Here is a 16,728-nt window from a genome sequence, read left to right on the forward strand (position 1 = left end):
TTTCATGGTGACATCAGTTCCTCCTGAGGAGCAGAAAACCTTTGAAAGTTAGGTGCTTGATTGCACTGAGCTCCCCCTTCACCAAAATCATATATACTGACCTTCCCCCACTACCTCTTCAGAGCAGTCTCTCAGAGCTATCTGAGAAACTTAACTGGCAACTTTCACACTGTGTATCTTTTTCAGTAGACAAAAGTCTACTGAATGTAGCTGTGTAACAGGAGGGAAAGGGGCAGGGCACAACTTTTCAAAGAATGATATAGCCCAAGGACGCAACATAAACAGATTAGAATCAAATGAGACCAAGATGGCAGACAAGACCAGACCTTGATCCTCAATCAGCAAGTGAAACAGTTCCAAGGCTCTGTTACAAGACCAAGGAGTGGGTGGTGACCCAAATCCTAGAAACCTCCACCCCTTCCCCAAAATAGTTGGAATAATCCTCCCACTCATCAGCATATGAAATTAACCAGGCTATAAAAACTAACCACACATTTCACAGTCTCACTCACCCTCTGCTATGGCCCACACTCTCAGTTCAGTTCAATTACTCAGTGTGTCCAACTCTCTGCGACCCCATGGACTGCAGCACACTAGGCCTCCCTGTCCATCACCAACTCCTGGAGTTTACCCAAACTCATGTCCATTGAGTCAGTGATGCCATCCAACCATCTCATCCTCTGTCCTCCCCTTCTCATGCCTTCAATCTTTCCCGGTATCAGGGTCTTTTCAAATGAGTCAGCTCTTTGCATCAGGTGGCCAAAGTGTTGGAGTTTCAATAAATACTCAGGACTGATTTCCTTTAGGATGGACAATAACAAAGTGAGTCTCTCTATATTCAAGTCAGCGCAAAACCATTTGTGGGGTGGAAGATAAAACAAGTTTCTTCGTAATGTCACCTTAAATATAGCCAGTCCTACAGGGGGAAGGGGTGGAATAAGCAGATGGTCACTTCGATTGCCCTCGTGGATGGGAGAATTGTGGTTTTAAACAGAAGTATGATCAGTAGTTGGGGTGTGTGTGTAGGGGGACGAGTATGGTGTGGGTCTTAGGGACTTTCGGGGAACTTTAGTCATTGCACTGAGATCTCCGGATGTCTCCTCGTGTGGCTCAACACCAGATCTAACATCAGATTGTAAGGATGCGGGGAGGAAGCTCCTCGGGCTTTGCCCCCGGAGTCTCGATGCGGGCTTTAGGTCTGCAAGTGGGAAACGAACGACTTGATGACACAAGCTGGGTGCGAACGAGATGCCCTGGGGCCGCGGCCTCCATCGGCGAGGCGGGCGTGGCGTAGGTGAAACCCGCGAGCGCGTCCCGGCCTCACTAGTTTGTCCCTGCGGCCGCCCCGTAGGCACCGCGGTGCTCCGAGGATCCCGAACCGCGCCGCCATGGCTGCCCGGGTCGGCGTCGCGCCCGCCGGCGATGGCCTGCGCTACGCCGGGTCCTCGCAGCCCCCCGCGCAGCCGTCGGACGCCGACCTCGACCGCGGGCTGGTGAGTCTTAGCCGGCGCTGCCGCCGTCCTGCCGCTCCGAGCTGCCCGGGCCCGCCCAGTGGCGCCCCCCTGAGCCCCGCAGGCCCTGCCCGCGCCCCTCTGCGCCCCTTTACCTGCGAACCGGGGTCGGCCGGGTGTTCATTCACTCTGACCTACCCCTCGTTCATTCAGCGTTCCTGCTGCTCTGTGCCCCGCGTCGACGAGTAGGCGTGTTGGGAGACTCTCTGGTCCCTCAAGGAGCTTCCCCTCTTGTCGGGGAGACGGACCAGCACCAGGCAAGCAGTTGCTGTGTGATAACGAGCTGTGGGATGGATGCTCCCATCACCTAGGAGGAGACCCCAGGCCAGTCTGTCGGGGCTCGAGGGTGACAAGGGGAGAAGCCAGGGGAGGCTTCTATGAGAGAGCGGTGTAACCGTCGGTGTGAAGCTAAGATCTGAAGATTGAGTAGCAGCAAACTCAGGAGGAAAAAGTTTCAGATGCCAGCAGTAGTACCTACAGAGTCGTAGCTCAGGGGCCACAGGACTCATAGCAAGGGGTCTCTTCAGGCTGAATTGTAGAGCTGGGAAAAGAAACTGTCCGGTATCAACATACTGCAAGCCACATGTGTTTCTGTTCCTTTTTGTTTTGGTTGGTCCGGGTCTTAGTTGTGGCACGTTGAGGCGCGCCGGGTTTTAGTTGCAGCGTGTGAACTCGAGGTCTAGTCCCCCGACCAGGGATTGGAACCTGTGTCCCTTGCATTGGGAGCTCAGATTCTCAGCCACTGGACCACCTGGGAAGTCCGCCGCATATGTGTTCTTAGATTTTCCGTAGTAGTTAAGTCTCTAAGTCTTGTCCGACTCTTGCGACCCCATGGACTGTAGCCTGCCAGGCTCCTCTGTCCATGGGATTCTCCAGGTAAGAATACTGGAGTGAGTTGCCATTTCCTTCTCCAGGGGATCTTCCCGACCTAGGAATCGAACCCAGGTCTCCTGCATTGCGGGCGGATTCTTTACTGACTGAGCTTTAAGGGAAGCCCATTATATACGGATTTTTCATAGCCATATTAAAAAGTGAAAAATTAGTAGGTGGATTTAATTTTAACAATGTGTTTTTATTTAATCCTCTGTGTCCACAGTGATGTCTTGACGTGAAATCAAATAAACATTATTAATGAGATGTTTCACTTTTTTTTTTTTTGGTACCAAGTCTTTGAAATCCAGTGAAATTTACACTAACAGGATCTTTCAGTTTAGACACATTTCATGTACTCAGTTGCCACATGTAGTTAGTGGCTACCTTATTGATCTGTGCTCTCTTCGTATGGTGGGGATCAGGACATGGAAACTTCTGGTAAGCAACACATAAACAGGTAGGTGAATGCTGAGGACATTGGTACCATTTTGATGAGCTTTAGGGGAGAGACAGGTTTGGGTTGCTAAAGCTGAAACTCCAGTACTTTGGCCACCTCATGCGAAGAGTTGACTCATTGGAAAAGACTTTGATGCTGGTAGGGATTGGGGGCAGGAGGAGAAGGGGACGACCGAGGATGAGATGGCTGGATGGCATCACTGACTCGATGGGCGTGAATCTGAGTGAACTCCAGGAGTTGGTGATGGACAGGGAGGCCTGGCGTGCTGCGATTCATGGGGTCGCAACGAGTCGGACACGGCTGAGCAACTGAACTGAAAGTTTTCTCAGGCTATGTGTGAGAAGAATGGATTAATTGGAGAAAAGCTGGAAACTTGGCTCTTATATCTCTTATTCGCATCACATTCCATCCTGATTGCACCCACAGTAATGTGTCTTGCCCTTAGATACACTGCACTTAATGTTCTTACTGTTGATTAGTCATGCACAGTCTTGTGACATCGTTTATGTTGCCCTGTCATTTTCCAGAGTTTTTTTGTTTCTTAAGAGCAGAGACTGGGTATTTTCTTCTGTGGTGGTGGTTTAGTCAATAAGTTGTGTCCGACTCTTACAATCCGATGGGCTGTAGCCTGCCAGGCTCCTCTGTCCATGGGATTCTCTAGGCGAGAATAGTGGAGTGGGTTGCCATTTCCTTCTCCAGAGGATCTTCCCGACCCAGGAATTGAACCCCGGGCCTCCTGCATTGCAGGCAGACTCTTTACTAACCGAGGGATTCTTTACCAATTGAGGGAAGCCCTTTTCTTCTAGTAAACACTCAATTTGTGTGGCTTCCCAGGTGGCGCTAGTGGTAAAGAACCCATCTGCCAATGCAAAGGATGCTAGAGACCAGTTAGATCCTTAGGTTGGGAAGATCCCCTGCAGGAGCGCATGGCAACCCACTCCAGTATTCTTGCCTGGAGAATCCCATGGACAGAGGAGCCTGGCAGGCTACAGTCCATGGGGTCGCAAAGAGTGAAGCAGCTTAGCATGCACGAAGGAACACTCAACTTACTCTTATCTGATTAACTGATAAATTTCTGGAACAGAGTCAGATGGGCTGGAAAGGTTTCAGAAAGCAATATGCTTTCATTCAACAGACATTTCTTGACCACTGCTGGATACCTACCAGGTATCAACCTTGGAATGAGTAAATGAACAAAACAGATAAAGGTTTGAAGTAGCAAACTCTTTGAGTTCTTGCTGTTTCTGATTCATTCCACACTGCAACCCTGTGAGCAAGGTCCTTTTCAGGTGTCACTTAAATGAGGAGACAGAGACTCAGAAAGTGGTAACTCATCCAGGATACTTCACCTAATAAGTGGCAGACCTAGAGTTCTAAATCCTAATGCTCTCTATTATTTATTTGGCTGTGCTGGGTTTTAGTTGCAACGAACAGACTCTTAGTTGTGGCATGAGGGATCTAGTTCCCTGACCAGGCATTGAACCAGGGTCCCCTACATTGGGAGCGTGAACTCTTAGCCACTGGACCATCAGGGAAGTCCCCTAACACTCTTTCTACTGTGACTTGCTGAATCCTTAGAAATAAGGCTTTCTTTCTTTCTCTTTTTTTCATTATTCAACTTTAAAAAGAAAATTGTAGTTGATTTATAGTGTTGTGCTGGTTTCAGGTATATAGCAAAGTGATTCAGATAAATAAATATATGTATATATACTCATACAGATATATATATACATATATATATTTAGATTCTTTCCCCTTATAGGTTATTACAAAATATTGATTACAGTTCCCAGAAATAAGCCTTTCAGAATGGAGTGTTCTGTCTGCGATATAAAGCAGATAAGATATTAGGTTGAGTAGAGCTCATCTCTTTATGGAGAATTGTAAAAATCTCAGTCCTGGACTGATTTGCAAGGCAATTGGAACCCTGTGGTGTTTTGAAGATAGAAATAATATTGGTGATTTTTTTTTTTTTTTTTTTGACATCTGTAGATACTTTGGAAAAGGCAGTGTAGAGAATCTAAGCTGTCAGTCAGGAGACCTCTTCAGTAGTCCAGGCACGTGGAGGCTAATGTGTAGGCCAGTGATTCTAAACCTTTCCACCCCAGTGTCCCCTTTTTATAACAAATATGAAAGTCTCCTGTAATATCCTGAAGATTTATAGTCAATAAAAAATACCCATAAAGATAATTTTTAAAAAGCAGTCTACTGCTCTAGTTGAAGCATAAAGGTACAATAAGTATTTTATTAGAAAATGACATGTCTGCTATTTAAATATGTATGTGCTCAAGTATGATTACATTAGAAGACGCAGTGAAGTACTGATCAGTTGCTGGCATATTGCACCAGGCCACAGAAATCACTGTGAGTGTGATGGCAAAAGTGCAGGCTAATTTCAGATGTACTACATTGGCAGTCAGATACCGTAAGTGCCATTGTCATCGACAAACTAATTTCTCCCAAGTTGTGAACAATTTTTGGTTACAAAGTGGAATCTTTCCTCAATCTACATGATAGCTGCACTTCTGGAAAATTCAGTCTTCACTAACACAAATGTTATATGTAGTAAAGTCCTAGACTAAGATGGTCATACGCAGGCTTTTCACCTACTCAGTGTCCAGGGGAGTCTTTTTGAAACCTTAAGGGATCCAGACAGTTTGTTCTCCAGTGATGTCTCATACATTTTAGGACTGCTAGGATCAATAGTCCCCTTCCATCAAATACCCTCCCTCCTATCCCACTTACTGTGACAACCAAAAATGTCCTCACAAATTTTCAGAAGGCCCCTAAAGGTCTTTTCTGCTTTTGTAAGGAATCATTGGTGCAGGCAGTGACCAGTGATACGGTAAAAGATAAGAAAGTTAGTAGTAGTAACCTTAGGGGAACTCAGAGATCCTGAGAGTGATGGGAAGTTGACAAAAGGTGGTGTAACAAAGAACAGATAACTTAGGTATGGGATGTATTCACTAATCTCATTGAAAATAGTAGAAAATAAAGTGTTTGTCAAGGAATTGAAGTTGGAGAAGGAAATGGCAACCCACCCCAGTGTTCTTGCCTGGAGAATCCCAGGGACGGGGAAGCCTGGTGGGCTGCCGTCTATGGGGTTGCACAGAGTCGGACACGACTGAAGCTACTTAGCAGCAGCAAGGAATTGAAGACATTTTTCATATCATTTTTTAAAAAGATGCAACTTATTTTAAAGTTTTTTTAAATGTGTATCTGTAGTCATATATAGTATATAATTCTGTCTCAGATAAGCTTGCCTTTAGGGATTAAGAATTCATGTTCACTAGCCTGTTTGAGGGGAGAATGCAATGGCACCCCGCTCCAGTAGTCTTGCCTGGAAAATCCCATGGACAGAGGAGCCTGGTAGGCTGCAGTCCATGGGGTCACTAAGAGTCGGACACGACTGAGCAACTTCACTTTCACTTTTTACTTTCATGCATTGGAGAAGGAAATGGCAACCCACTCCAGTGTTCTTGCCTGGAGAATCCTGGGGATGGGGGAGCGTGGTGGGCTGCCGTCTATGGGGTCGCACAGAGTCGGACACGACTGAAGCGACTTAGCAGCAGCAGCAGCCTGTTTGAGAGATTTAAGAGATTAACGTATAGGCAGAAATACCTGTGTAGTACTTTGAATAAAATATTATCTTACAATTAAATATTTCATAATCAGAGGTCACAGTCAACTTTGTTTTAGCAAAGCTGCTTCTCATGGACAAGTAGAAAAGAAACTTTAGAGTTTAGAGAAGAATATTAACAATTTTTGAAGCAGTTTGAATCATGCTCAGTTTGTATGACGTGGTAGCCTTTTAATTTTTAGTACTTTCCCAAAGAGCATACCTCCTAGTGTTATTGGGTTGATGTAGCTAGCTTCCCAGGTGGCTCAATGGTAAAGAATCTGCCTGCCAATGCAAGAGCCACTAGGAGACATGGGATCCATCCCTTGGTGCCCTCGGTGCCCTGGGTCAGGAAGATCCCCTGGAGGAGGAAATGGCAACCCACTCCAGTATTCTTACCTGGAGAATTCCATGGACAGAGGAGCCTGGCAGGCTATAGTCCATGGGGTTGCAAAGAGTCAGATAAGACTGAACACACACACACACACACCGTTTTAAGAAAATTAGCCATGTATGTTTCTGTGTAAGCAAAACTGATACATGAAAATCAAAACATATCAAACATGAACATTGTCAGGTGCTTATTCATTACCAAAAAAAGACCACTTTTCTTTTTCAATTGCAATTTGAATTTAAAACATTTACCTTGAAGCTTCACTTTGAAGAAATCACATGGATTATCTATTATATGCCCATATTTTCAGCCTTGCCCTATTTTCCTCGCTGTTCCTTTTACTGTAGAATAGTGTTCCATCACTGTATTGTAAGAGGAGGCTAAAGTAAAATGTAAGCTCCATGGACAGGGACTTTGCTGTATTTCCAGCATTTGTAATGGTATCTGATACATGGTAAGCACTTCAAAAATAAACTGTTGAGTGAATAATTGTTATTGTGGAATAGGAAGGAGTTTACTTTATCCTACAAATAAAAATACAAGGTTCAGCTTATCTAAAGTGTAGTTCATTATATACCCTCCCCATACATGGCAACTCTTGTCTGTCGCCTACCTTGAATAATGCCATCATCACTCTTTCTCCTTTACCGCCATCAAGACACTTATATCGTCAGTCCATCAAGATGCTTATTCTGTAATTCCTTTTTCTCCCTTCTCACTATTGGTTTTTATCATCTCTGCCCTGGTCTGTTGTAATTGCCTTTAAAAACAGGTCTTTTTGCTCTGGTCCTTTACACTTTTAAACATCACACTGCTATCAGTTATTTTTCTATACTACAGACCTAATTATAGGACTGTAAATTTTAAAAATTATTTTACCAAGGTCCTTGTTATTAATTTACCAAGGTCCAAACTTACCATGGGCTTCCATGGTGGCTCAGTGGCAAGAAGGACCCGCCTACCAATGCAGGAGACGTGAGTTCTCTCCCTGGAGGAGGAAAGGACAGCCCACTCCAGTATTGTTGCCTGGAAAATCCCATGGACAGAGGAGCCTGGTGGGCTACAGTCCATGAGGTTGCAAAGAATCGGACATGACTTAGCGACTAAACAGCAACAAACTTTCCGTGGTAACTGTTGAAATTGTATAAATATACCATTGTGATCTACAGGAGTCTTCATGAACTGACCCCTAAATAAACTGAGTTACCCAGCCCCGTTTTCCATTCTCTGTTCTGTACCCTGAGCTGTGACTTTACCTACTGTAGTTTTCTCCTCATCTGAAATTCTTTGCCTGGCAAACTCCTTTTACTTTTTTAAGACTCAGGTTATTGATGTGACACCTTGCCTGACTCGAATCCCCTAGTAAATAAAGTTGTCTTATCCTCAGTACTTCCTTAGAAAGTCATACAGTTTTTTTTATTACATTATTTCTTATTTCAAAATTATTTGTGTATGTATAAGCACCTGCGTTGTGAGGTCTCAAGGGTCAGAACTCACATGCTTCTGTGATTGGCATTACGATTGACCATGGTAGTCACTTAGTTGTTTATTTAAAGAACAGCTATTAACTTTTATTACTACTGAGTAGCTTTATAAACAGGGATGTTTAGTTCCACATACTTTTAAAAAATTTTAGTTTATTTTTTGTCTGCCCTAGATCTTGGTTGCTGCATGCAGGCTTTCTCTAGTCACAGCAAGCAGGCTTTTCTAGTTGCGGTGAGCAGGTTTCTCTGGTTGCAGCAAGCTGGCTTCTCATTGCTGTGGTCTCTGTTGTCGCCGAGCGTGGGCTCTGGCACGTGGGCTCAGTTGCCCCATGGCACCTGTAATCGTACCAGGCCCAGGGTCATATCCCCTGCATTGGCAGGGGGTTCCTAACCTCTGGGCCACCCAGGAAGTCCTTGGGTTCAACATATTGATGCGTGTGTTCTTTTTCTGTTGGATTTCTCCTTTATGTTAGTTTCTAAGGGAGAACAAGAGTCTGTATATGTTTTGCTCATTACTCTTTTCCCCAGAATTTAGCGCAGGGCCTGGCATAGATGCTAAATAAGTGTGTATTTATAAATAAATGCTAAGTGAACGTTGAGAGAGTGACTGGGTCTCCCATCTTTGCTTTCTCCATCACAACTACTTTTTTGAGGCCGAATATTTTTTTACTTTTATTTCCCTCTGGTACAACTATTATCTATCTTGAACTTAAATGTTTCAGTCTTAGGATAGAAGTTTTAGCATTTTATAACACTTTCAGGCAGTTTATATTTATCTAGAAGGTTATTTACTGCTTATGCTGTTTTGGAAGAATAAAATGCCTTAGGGAATTTGTAAACAGTTTTTATGCTCCACCACCACCCCCTCGCCCACAAGCAGTAGCAGCTTTGCTGGAGTGCGCTGTTTTCCATGTTCTCAGAAATTCTTTGATTCATGATAGCAGAACATTTAAAGTAGTTTTTCTCAGTGTGTGTGTGTGTTTTGGTGGTTATTTGAAACTAGGTGATAATAACAGATACCTGACTTGTCCCACCTGTTGATTTGCTGGCATTATTTAAATAGTGCGTCTTCTCTTTGAAATGTATCTTTTAAACTAAAATTAGATATTCTTTACAGGCAAAGACAGTTGTAAAGCTCTTTATTCTCTCAGTTCTAAATGTGTAAGTTTCTACCTAATGATTAACAGAGGAATGAAACAACTAGAGGAAAGAAAAATGGAAGATCAGAGGGCCTAATCTTAGAGCATGATGAACTGACAGCCTTAAGGAATTAAAAAGGCTATCATAAATGAGATTCTGTGATGATTATTTTTTTTAATGGTAAAGAGGCCATGTATTAAAGGTTAAGTATAGTCAGAGTGCACATACACTCTGACTTCTGGTGTTGCTTTTCAGCTTTAGGGAACTGTATGGCCTGATGCTTCTGATAACATAGTCAGTCTCCAGCTCTGTTTTTAACGTCTGTCAATGCGCTTCAGTTTACTTGTTCTTTTGAACACCCAGCGCGTGAAAGCTGTGCACTGGGTGTGGGATGCGTGAGCCAGCACTGCCGCCCTCAAGGATGGAGGGCAGCAAACCGCTTGTAAAAGGCTGAGTAGTAGTTTGGGTTTGAGAACCTTATGGCCTCTGTGAGAGAATTTTAAGTAGAAGTTTTAGTAAGTGCCATGTTGTTGTTAAGGACTTCCCTGGTGGCACAAACAGTCAAGAATCTGCCTGCAGTGCTGGAGACCCGGATTCAATCCCTAGATTGGGAAGATCCCCTGGAGAAGGAAATGGCAACCCACTCCAGTATTCTTGCCTGGAGAATCCCATGGACAAAGGAGCTTGGTGGGCTGCAGTCCATGGAATTGCAAAGAGTCGGACACAACTGAGCAACTAACACTATGTTGTTGTTCAGTTGCTAAGTTGTGTCTGACTCTTTGCAACCCCATGGACTGCGTCACGCCAGGTCTCCCTGTCCTTCACTATCTCCCAGAGTTTACTCAAACTCATGTCCTTTGAGTCGATGGTGCCATCCAATCATCTCATCCTCTGTCACCCCCTTCTCCTCCTGCCCTCAATTTTTCCCAGTGTCAGGGTCTTTTCCGGTGAGTAGGCTCTTTTCATCAGGTGGCCAAGGTATTGGAGTTGATACCAAATTTGTTGATGCCTAATTTTATATTCCCACTTGGCATAACTCATTCCTTCCTTCCGTTTTAGAAAACTTGTGATATTCTGTTTAGAAACAGCTTAGAGTTGTGGACTACTTTACTCTCATTTTTAAGCGTCAGTGTATCTATTTCTGGTACTGTTTATTGTCTATATTCTGTCAATATGATAAAGTTTTTTTAACTGAGATTTTGTGGAGGATTTGTCTCAGGTACTTGTAGTATAAAATCACTTTTGGCCAGAAAAAGTGTGACCATGTGGGATCTTCTAAAGTCTTTTCTTTATTAATAATCTTTATCAATATTACTAACAAACCTTTTTCTGAGTTTGTTTCTCCTTAAACAGTGCTTCCCAATCTTTTCAACCTTTAAATTTTCATACCTGTCTCCTGCCCCCATATGTTAATAATATTTTTCATTTTTGATCACTGAATATATACAATTGAGGTAAAAATTAATGCTGTGAATGTATTGAGTTCATGATATGCAAACAAATAGGAAGGAAATGAACTAACTTTTTAGTGAATGCTATTAATCAAACACTGTTATATTTTCCCACTTCTCATTATAACTAGTGAAGTTGGATACTACTTTTTGTCATTTTACTCATAAGAAAACTAAGGATCAAAGTGGTCAATTAACTCTCTCAAGGTCATAGAGCTAGCAAGTGACCAGACTAGGACATGAAACCAACTTTGACTTTAAGAGTCCTTGACTTTTTTACATTATCATATTTTTTACTGTTTTTACTTTTTGTTGTACGTATGTTTTACTGTTCCATCATTTGGATATCAGAAGTTGATGAAATTCAGTTCCAAAAAATGATATACAGTCTTGGTTTGGGGGTAGTTTTTAGACCCTTCAGAAGCTTCAAGATGTGTTTAAAAATTCTTAAATTTCAAAACAGAGTTAATTTTATTTCACCTCAACTCAAAAAGGAAGAAAATAATACTGTATAATGAAACTTAAGCTAAAAGCATTGCTACTTTAAGAAATTATGGCTTTAAACTAAAGACCCTATTTTAGGAGTAAAAGTAGCTTTCAGAAAACGTTGATTTCCCAAGAAAAAAGAATAAGCAAATTGCAAGGTGTTGCAGGTAAACCGAAAGAAAGAGTTTAAGGAATACTGGCCAGGGAATTCAAAGTGGGTATAATAAAAGACTAAGAGGACATAAGGGAGGGGGCTAGCAGGAGACACAGCCATCACTTTTACCGTCAGGGTAGGGATAAAATTAAGGGATTAATTTCTCAAGGATTAAAAGGGAGATACCAAAGACCAGGTGTATTTGTTTTTATTGAAGAATTTATTTTTAAAGTTTATTTTAAAGTAGACAGTCAGAGGGTTTTCTGACTGGAGAAGTTAGTTATTATGAATAACCCCCTTGGCAACCACTCCAGTATTCTTGCCTAGAGAATCCCATGGATGGAGGAGCCTGGTGAGCTCTGGTCCATGGGGTCGCAAAGAGTTGGACACGACTGAAGCAACTTAGCGTGTACTGACTGGTGGGCTCGTCCCAAGATTTTTCTTTTTAAATAACCTTTATTTTTTCCCCTGATTTTAAAAGAAACGATTGTATAATATCATATAGTAATTGAAATAGCTACCATTTATTGAATGTTTACCGCATGTAAAAATACGAGGTGATGTATATGTATGTCCTCATTCATAAAAACTCAGAGCAGCCCGAGAAGTAGGTTATTATTAACCTCATTTTACAGATGAAGAAACACTGATATCCCTGGAGAAGGAAGCGGCAGCCCACTCCAGTACTCTTACCAGGATAATCCATGGACAGAGGAGTCTGGTGAGCTACAGTCCATGGGGTTGCAGACAGTCTGACATGACAGAGGATTGTGCACACAGCGTGAGACGCTAGTATAGAGGTTAAGTAACTTGCTCAGGGTTACACTGCTGACATGTAGAGAGCAATTCAAACCACATTTCTCTGAACTGCAAAGTCTGTGATCCAAAGTCTTTGTTTCAGTGATAAAAGGTAGATAATAAGAATATATAACTACTGTTAAATGTTTTGGTTTATAGGATTCCATTTTTTTTCCTGGTGTATATGCTGACCCTCCTGTCTTGTAGCTTTTATTCTCTACCATGGTCTGTAAACATTCCTCAATATATTATTTAATTGTGGGTGCAGATTTTGGATATGCCTTTGTTTATTTAACTATTCTTCTCTTGTTGGGTATTCAGATTGTTTCCAGTTTTATATATTACAAGTAATGCAGTGATGCATATTCTTACGTAGAAGTTTTCATGCACCTCTCTGTTTTCTTAGCCTAATGACATGAATATGTTTAAGCCTATTGATTCCTAGGATGAAATTAACAGACTGTCCCAACTTGAATTTGCAGAATCAGTTTGAGAATGTTCATTGAGCCACTCCCTTGACAAACTGTAAGGCTTTGAGTTATTAGCTAAATGGATACCTCTCTTTATTAATGGCCTTTATACTGGAGTGTGACAGATTGCCACATGGCCCTACCCAGAAGTTGAAGGAGGTACTGGTAATCCTACTTTCATACTTAACAAACTGGTTGGTTTTATTTTAAATGTAGGACTTCTGGACATACAACTTCCTGTTGGAGGATGAGGGAAAGTAACATTTTGTGGGGTTGGGGGGAGGAAATCATAAGAAATGGGGACATCAAGAACCAGTGCTAGGGTCTAGTTTGACACTAGACAATTAAGTGACACTATTTTCTTTAGGTAGTCTATAAAACCACCCAGTAAGTGGCTGTGCAAGACTTTTTAAGACTTTTGTGAATGGGCGCTAAAGTCAGACAGGGATGTTTCGTTGAGTATGAACTCACACTGTAAGCATAATTGAATGATTTTTATAATCTATTAAAAGAGTGTGGAAGTAGTTTTAAATCGTTGTTGAAGACCTAGGCTCTGTCTGGGATTAGGGCACCTGTGTTCCAGCCCCAGGGCAGACACTGATGATCATTGCTACAACTCAGACATGCCACGTGACTATTCAGGACCTCAGTGTCTTCCTGCATAAAAGGAAGGAAGTGGAGTGGGTTTTGACTAGATATTTTCTATTATTTCTTTGAACTCGAGAAATGCCAACAAAACATTGGACATCTTAAGGAAACTATTAACTTTTTGTTGTATGAAAGTATAATGTCTCTGTTCCTAGGATACCATGTGTACTTCTGTTTATACCTTTCAAAAGTCAGATAGAAATGGAGCATTTCCAGAAAGAGACAATAAATGGATGAATTGGCAGAAGTGTGTGATTGTGTGAGAGGAAGACAGACAGGGAAGGCTCATTTGAAGGTAGCCTAAAATAGTTTAGAACTTCGTTTAGAATTTAGGAATAGTGTAGAACTCAATTCAGGAAGTTACTGGACAAAAGTAATCTAATGAAAGTACAATAATAAAATGATACAGGATATCAATTGGCTAAAAAAGTCCCCTTTCTCCAAATTTTAGAAAGTAGAATTAGGGAAACTCCTTAAACTTCAAAGAGTTAAATTTAGGGCCATTGAATAAAATAGCACTGATGAACAAGTTAAACTAATTCCTGTATATGTGTGTGTGTATGTGTGTGAAAATCGCTCAGTCATGTCCAACTCTGTGTGACCCCATGGACTGTATAGTCCACGGAATTCTCCAGGCCAGAATACTGGAGTAAGTAGCCTTTCCCTTCTCCAGGGGATCTTCCCAACCCAGGGATCGAACTCAGGTCTCCTGCATTGCAGGTGGATTCTTTACCTGCTGACCCACAAGGGAAGCCCAAGAATACTGGAGTGGGTAGCTAATCCCTTCTACAGTGGATCTTCCCGACCCAGGAATCAAACCGGGGTCTCCTGCACTGCAGGCAGATTCCTTACCAACTGAGCTATCAGGGAAGCCCTAGAACTAAATGAACCTTGAGGTGCCCAGAAGACCAAGCTCTTGAGAGTGGGTGTATCTGAAGCTTCAGGCCAAAGAGCTCCTACCAGAAGTTTCGCTGATAGACTTGACGCATCTGGTGTCAGGAGCCACGGAGCATGGATGCAAAGCCTGCCTGAGTTCTTACTTCCTAATGCATCTTCCAAACACTGCAGTCATCTGTATCATTCTCATTTAATTTTTCTATAGAATTTGGTTTTTGAAAATCTTGTCCCTTTTTGGCCTGTCTGCTTAGGGTTATTATCTTGAGATGATTCCTCTTGTTAGATAGGTGGACATTGACCTTATATTTTACAAGTTGTCTGCTCTGATGTTTGAAATATTTCACAGGTTACTGGTGTAATCTGTATTTAACATATTCTGTAGATGACCCCTACCCTCTAACACACATGTATATTCAGTTGCAAAGACCTAAGGTCATGGTGGGGCTTCTCATGTGGCTCAGTGGTAAGGAATCCACTTGCCAAGCAAGAAATGTGGATTCGATTCCTGGGTCAAGAAGTTTCCCCTGGAGAAGGAAAGGGCAACCCACTTAAGTATTCTTGCTTGGGAAACCCCGTGGATAGGGGAGCCTGATGCAGTCCATGGGGTCGCATTAAGTTGGACATGACTTAATGGCTAAACAGTGGCAGTAGCAGCAGCAAGGTCACAGCGAGTTAGGGCAGAATCTGAATCAAGGTTCAGGTTTCCCAGCTTCTAACCTTTCTTCTCACCTGTATCCTTCCTTTTCCTATCCTAGCCTGTATCCTATCCCTCAGTTTTATCTTGACTCTTCTCTGAAGCCATCTATGATACACAAGTAGAGTCCTTTGCAACTGGCCATCTGTGTGGGGGCCATCTACCCACACGTTCATCCATCCAATCAGTTGACACTAATTTTTATTTAACCCATCGTATATTCTAGGAATACAAAAATGAATAACGCTTGCTTCCTGCTCTCTGGAGGCTCACAGCTCAGTAAAGTAGACAAGTTACGAAGTTGTAGTCTGGAATCACAGTAGACAAATAAACTGGGATGTAGAGACGTGGGAGTCTGAATAGAGGAGGGGATTCAACAGCCACTGGCATTGATTTCTTTCATTTTTGGAAGTTTACTTGATGCTGCTGCCTATCTAGAGTAGTTCCATTTTTTTTTTGCTATTTAGTAACTGATATATAAAAATAGATTTAAGGGACTCGATCTGAGAGAGTGCCTGATGAACTATGGACGGAGGTTCATGACATTGTACAGGAGACAGGAATCAAGACGATCCCCATTGAAAAGAAATGCAAAAAAGCAAAATGGCTGTCTGGGGAGGCCTTACAAATAGCTGTGAAAAGAAGAGAAGCGAAAAGCAAAGGAGAAAAGGAAAGATATACTCATTTGAATGCAGAGTTCCAAAGAATAATAAAGAGAGATAAGAAAGCCTTCCTTAGCAATCAATGCAAAGAAATAGAGGAAAACAACAGAATGGGAAAGACTAGAGATCTCTTCAAGAAAATTAGAGATACCAAGGGAACATTTCATGCAAAGATGGGCTCGATAAAGAACAGAAATGGTATGGACGTAACAAAAGCAGAAGATATTAAGAAGAGGTGGCAAGAATACACAGAAGAACTGTACAAAAAAGATCTCACGACCCAGATAGTCACGATGGTGTGATCACTCACCTAGAGCCAGACATCCTGGAATGTGAAGTCAAGTGGGCCTTAGAAAGCATCACTACAAACAAAGCTAGTGGAGGTGATGGAACTCCAGTTGAGCTATTTCAAATCCTAAAAGGTGATGCTATGAAAGTGCTGCACTCAATATGCCAGCACATTTGGAAAACTCAGCAGTGGCCACAGGACTGGAAAAGGTCAGTTTTCATTCCAATCCCAAAGAAAGTCAATGCAAAAGAATGCTCAAACTACCACACAATTGCACTCATCTCACACGCTAGTAAAGTGATGCTTAAAATTCTCCAAGCCAGGCTTCAATAATACGCAAACAGCGAACTTCCAGATATTCAAACTGGTTTTAGAAAAGGCAGAGGAACCAGAGATCAAATTGCCAACATCCTCTGGATCATGGAAAAAGCAAGAGAGTTCCAGAAAAACATCGACTTCTGCTTTCTTGACTATGCCGAAGCCTTTGACTGTGTGGATCACAAGAAACTGGAAAATTCTGAAAGAGATGGGCATACCAGACCACCTAACCTGCCTCTTGAGAAATCTGTATGCAGGTCAGGAAGCAACAATTAAAACTGGACATGGAACAACAAACTGGTTCCAAATAGCAAAAGGAGTACGTCAAGGCTGTATATTGTCACCCTGCTTATTTAAGTTATATGCAGGGTACATCATGAGAA

General features: G+C 42.3%; 1 protein-coding gene across 1 annotated transcript in view; it reads left to right on the top strand.

Moving 5' to 3' along the window:
• Window positions 1–1,369: 1,369 nt before the first annotated feature.
• Window positions 1,370–16,728, top strand: part of DNAJC15 (DnaJ heat shock protein family (Hsp40) member C15) — an 83,084-nt gene continuing 67,725 nt past the window's right edge. The window contains exon 1 of the mRNA XM_052650083.1: window positions 1,370–1,493. Within this exon, the coding sequence (XP_052506043.1) occupies window positions 1,389–1,493 (105 nt within the window). The 5' untranslated portion in view covers window positions 1,370–1,388. The remainder of the gene's footprint in view (window positions 1,494–16,728) is intronic.

Source organism: Budorcas taxicolor, chromosome 12 (assembly GCF_023091745.1).
Source record: "Budorcas taxicolor isolate Tak-1 chromosome 12, Takin1.1, whole genome shotgun sequence".
NCBI lineage: Eukaryota > Metazoa > Chordata > Mammalia > Artiodactyla > Bovidae > Budorcas > Budorcas taxicolor.